Raw genomic sequence first — 4,747 nt, forward strand, 5'->3', positions numbered from 1 at the left:
ATAATTCCAGACAAGCAGTAGTAGACCCTGTCATCGTGCAGGTGTTCCGAAGCTGGGTAAATCGCGTACCACCGTCCCGTGTGCACTCCGCCCTATGGCCCCTACTTCTTCTCCCCCTCGTGAGGATCCCTCCTCCGAGGTACCGTCGATTAGGCAACGACACTCATTGTGATAATTTCCCCCTTAGCACTTGTAAGTACATTTAAGTCCAAAGCCAACTTCATTGCTTGTTTGTGGGAAAGTACAACACCGCATGCAAGACCCAAGAGCGGTGGGTTTTTGTTTAAGCACAAAGTCTGCAAATTACTTAGTCGTATCGGTTTATGCACTCTAACACTTATTGTGCCTATGTCGTTTTTATAAGTATATATGAAGAAAACATCCCAAATGCAGATACTTCCAGCTAGTTGTGATAATATTGTTCAACATAATATATATATAGGAAGAAAATATCTCAAACTGCAGATACTTTAAGAAATTAGTGAAATATTGTTCACGACATCTCTTAAGATCCTAAATTACCAGTGGCTGAAAGAATCATACAAGAATATAACTACCAACTAACATCTAAGATAGTGTAATTTGGGACAAACCATCTTAATCGAGCTAATTAGTCGTGACATAAAAAAGAGTAATTAAATTTGGTTTATGTACATAGACACTAGTTTTGCCAGGGAACCACCATCAGAGCTCAAATGCCAAAACAAATGAAAAATGCATGTTGTGGAGTCTAGGGTAATGCAAAATTTGAGTATATTGTTTACAATGGACGATATATGGATGATAGATTTATAGTCTTGTCAATTGAAGTTTTCTCAACTATGTTGAGAGGTTATACACTACTTATTGATATAGTAGTCTGGTTGTTTGAGAGTTAGAGCCATGATTTATGCAGGGATAAAAATGCTCTCTCTCTCTCTCTCTCTCTCTCTCTCTCTCTCTCTCTCTCTCTCTCTCTCTCTCTCTCTCTCTCTCTCTCTCTCTCTCTCTCTCTCTCTCTCTCTCTCTCTCTCTCTCTCTCTCTCTCTCTCTCTCTCTCTCTCTCTCCCTCTCTCTCTCCCTCTCTCTCTCCCTCTCTCTCTCCCTCTCTCTCTCCCTCTCTCTCTCCCTCTCTCTCTCTCCCTCTCTCTCTCTCTCTCTCTCTCTCTCTCTCTCTCTCTCTCTCTCTCTCTCTCTCTCTCTCGTCATGATTTGACGAGTGTGTTTGAGGTTTGGGTTGGTTAGTGGGCGGATGAACTCTAGTGGTAGAGGTGCAAAGGTACTCCCCTCAATCATTTCCTTTCTTCTATATGATACTGTTCATAGGAAACTACAAAATAAAATCTTACTCGCATGATGGTTATGGAGATTCCCATAACTCATACTTATAACAAATAAACAAGGGTAGAACCAAACAATCAGAATAATTCAGGAAGCCTAATGAGTATCGACAATTAATCGTAGCATTTCCTTTGCACAATGCTTCACATTTGGAACAAATACAAATATAGGTTTGGTTGCTATCATCACGAGTATAGCCTCAGCTTGGACCGTATTGTCTCTCGACATATTGGGCATCTGGTAAGGTTCTCCCCACACTCCCTGCAACACTGTCGTTGGCACACAAATAAGAAAACAGAATATAAATACATTCCATTAACTCGCATTTCTTTCAAACTATAAGAAGGAACTATATCTGAACATTTGTTTAGATTGCAGGCTTAAGTAGAAATAAATCAGTTCTTACTACTATGTCTTACCATGTGGCCACAGCCAAATGCTAGATCCTTGGCATTGGTCAAGCAGATGGGGCACACCTGCATGCACATTACACAAAGATGCATTGCTGAGTAAGCTTCGTTTGTTCAAGAAAGGTGACAAGAGTACTCCTTCGTGTCTGATCGTAAGACGAAACTTGACAATCCCAAGGCGAACCTGATCCTCTCTTGGCTCCGCCGGCGCCGTGGCGTTCGCGCCGCTACCTTCCCGCCTCAACGACGACGGCTGCCTCTGCGCAGAGGCCGGCAGCGGTGGCGGAGCCGGCACGACCCTCTTGGCCTTCCCCGTTGTCCGGCCAAGGATACCGAGCTCCATCGTGGCCTTGTACTGGATGGGCACCTCCATGAGCGCCGCGAGCGCGAAGGCCGACTCCTTCTGCTGCAGCGTCGCGTTCCTCGACATGATCGAGGTGAAGTTCACAAACTGTGCATTCATGATTCATGGATGTGAGTCGCATTGTACTGCTTCATGTTCAGAGCTCGGATCGATTTCAGTGGTGACGACGTATGTTGACCTGGAAGTTGTCGAAGGCGCGCGCGGGGAGCTTGTCGTCGAACTTCTGCATGTCCTCCCATGGGCCATCCCCAACTCCAACAAGCACGATGGACAGCGGGTAGGAACTAATTAAGATCGAGAAGAGTCAAAACTTTCGTGTTAGGTTCAGTCAAGCAAAAACCTAACACTGTCAACTGTCGAAGATCACCTGGCCATGACAATGGAGTCCACTGTTCTTCTCTCCTGCGGGCTCAGATCACCATCGCTTGTATCAATACTTCTCGTGACCTGCAAGGGGCGGGCTCGGTAGTCGGTACCAAGAAAAATAAAGATGCATTTGTTGGTGCATAAGTTTTTTTGAGTTTCAGTTGAGGCACCTGGCCGTCAGCGACGATGACCAGGACATGGTACTGCCCTCCTGTCCTGTCCACGATGTCAACCGCGGCCTCCACGATGGGCGCGAAAGACGTCGGCCCTGACAGCCTGAGGTGTGGCACGACGTTCCGGTAGCAGGCCAGCACCTCCTCGAAGCCATGGCACGGCGAGTTGTCCTGGTGGAAGCTGAAGACGTTGTAGTCGTGCGTCGTCGCTGCAGCACACATATGCAAAGCAGGAACAGCATTGCTCCTGAGAAAATGTAACGAAACAAGCCTCGATTATGTGTCGATCAACGTAGCAAGGAGGACTGACCGTCGCCGAAGCCGAAGCAGGGGATGAGGTTGTCCTCGTCGAAGGGAGCGAGGGTCTTGCCGATGATGCCGATGGCCGTCTCGTAAGGGTTGGGCGTGCTGCCCAGCTTGTGCAGGCTCTGTCCGTTGAACGACCGCTTCCCTGAAACGAACAAATCGAGTCTCTGATCAGACAGACGCACGCAAGAACGAGAACAAGAACACCGTACATATATGAACAGCAGTTAATTTTTGATCTCACCTGACCATTCATTGCTCTTGGTGAAGTCGATCCCGAGTATCAGGTTCGATGACTCTAGGCCTTGGTCGCGCAGTGCCGCCGTCACCTGAGAGATCAAACGCGTGAAACTGGAATGAAAACACTGAAGAAATGCTTGGCAAGAGGTGAGCTGAAGAATAATCCCATGAGGATTGAGATGATCGAACACCTGCTCGAGAGAGGTGTAGGTGTCGGGTATGTACGAGTACTTCTTTGACAGCATCGCCCTCCGTCGGTGATCGCCGTCGCCGCTGGTGTTACCCGTCAGTCCACGGCTCCTCGTCGACGCCATCCTCTCTGCCCCGGCCGGTCCCCTCCGGTGGCCGCCGAACAGCGCGCTCAACACTCCGCCCATATTCACGGACGCTGCTAGCTCAGGCAGCGATCGACAGGGGAAAGCCCTGCACCGCCCTGTAGTAGTATACCATGCGAAGGAGGAAGACAAGACCTCCTCCTTCGTCTTCTCTTACTTTCTCCGAAGTTGCAGCAAAGATCAAAGGAACAAGCAAGGCACAGCCATGGAACCGGATTAAGGATTTGGATTGACGACGATTCTTTCGTGGAAGAAGATAATTCGAGGACGAAAAGATTTGTATGGCAGCGAAGCTTCTTGCGACTTTCGTGGATCAAAGCTCTTTATGCCATTCCGTGTCAGAAACGGCCGTGATCGTTAAGGAACTTCTCATGGACCGATAGGTTTCTGTTAATTGCTACTTTGTGAGTGCTAAAGTAGCAGATTCCTGCGTGTGTCTTTGTGTGGAGTCCTGAGAGAAAGGAAGGCAATTTGGTAGAGGGGGGAATATTTCTTGGTGCGGAAATAGTGCAGACAAACACATCGTCACCTTGAAGATGTGTTTAGATCATGTCCGTTTTGTGTTGGCAAAAAGTATCAGTCGAGATTTTCGTGTTTCCCTTCTTGCAAACTGAGAGAAAAATGCACGACAATCCACTTTGGCTCGCATGTCTTTATATGCCTCCGCCGTGGAAAACACATCTTAAAATGTTAAAATAAAATTTAAAAATATTAGGTGTACATCTACATATTTTATGTACGCATATAAAGTTTTATGAAAAATTATTTTTTACGACTTGTGTAAAAAAGACAATATTCACTACAACAAAATGAATTTTCACAAGCATCTTTTATCTTCATTGGCTACGACACAACTTAAAGTTTTCACAAAATATCTCAGGACATGTGTCAAATACACAAACATGTAGGTTTCACACAAATATTTATTATTTTTGAAAATGTTTTAACAATTCTATAATGTGTTTTTCGTAATGGAAGCGTCTATGCATGTGAGCCAAGACAACGTCTCCGAAAATGCATGCCTAATGCCCATGAATATTTTAGATAAAATGCACCAAGTGTTGAATTTTAAATAAATACAAGCCCTTGGGGCCGAAAAAGTAACTGATATGCCCCACAGGTTAGCTTAAAGAATACAAAACATAAATAAAAAGTTTAAACAAACCACCACGCACACAAAAGAAACTAACCATCTAACTTCAACCACTTGGACATACTAAAAAACACAAGCCC

The 4,747-nt window shown here is 45.7% G+C and overlaps 1 protein-coding gene across 2 annotated transcripts; it reads right to left on the minus strand.

Moving 5' to 3' along the window:
• Positions 1 to 1,384: 1,384 nt before the first annotated feature.
• On the minus strand, positions 1,385 to 4,032 carry LOC124683148 (E3 ubiquitin-protein ligase RGLG4-like). 2 transcript variants are annotated; one of them, XM_047217718.1, is made up of 9 exons: positions 3,371 to 4,032; positions 3,184 to 3,268; positions 2,944 to 3,084; positions 2,631 to 2,842; positions 2,462 to 2,541; positions 2,273 to 2,378; positions 1,915 to 2,181; positions 1,740 to 1,796; positions 1,385 to 1,589 (listed from the first exon to the last, which is right to left on the minus strand). In XM_047217718.1, exons 1-9 carry the CDS (start codon positions 3,554 to 3,556, stop codon positions 1,506 to 1,508), a joined length of 1,218 nt encoding a protein of 405 aa, XP_047073674.1. In that variant the 5' UTR covers positions 3,557 to 4,032; the 3' UTR covers positions 1,385 to 1,505. The 2 variants fall into 2 exon arrangements, with proteins under 2 accessions (XP_047073674.1, XP_047073673.1); XM_047217717.1 differs by having other exon boundaries at positions 3,184 to 4,032.
• Positions 4,033 to 4,747: the final 715 nt, after the last annotated feature.

Source organism: Lolium rigidum, chromosome 1 (assembly GCF_022539505.1).
Source record: "Lolium rigidum isolate FL_2022 chromosome 1, APGP_CSIRO_Lrig_0.1, whole genome shotgun sequence".
Classification (NCBI taxonomy): domain Eukaryota; kingdom Viridiplantae; phylum Streptophyta; class Magnoliopsida; order Poales; family Poaceae; genus Lolium; species Lolium rigidum.

Bases quoted from the DNA above. Each gene is read 5' to 3' on its own strand.
- LOC124683148 (XM_047217717.1), bottom strand. From the start codon at position 3,556: ATGGGCGGAGTGTTGAGCGCGCTGTTCGGCGGCCACCGGAGGGGACCG. The intron at 3,085-3,183 runs GTGAGATCAAAA...TGTTCGTTTCAG, and splicing joins CAAGAGCAATGAATGGTCAG to GGAAGCGGTCGTTCAACGGA. The intron at 1,590-1,739 runs GTAAGACATAGT...TGCCAACGACAG, and splicing joins CATTTGGCTGTGGCCACATG to TGTTGCAGGGAGTGTGGGGA.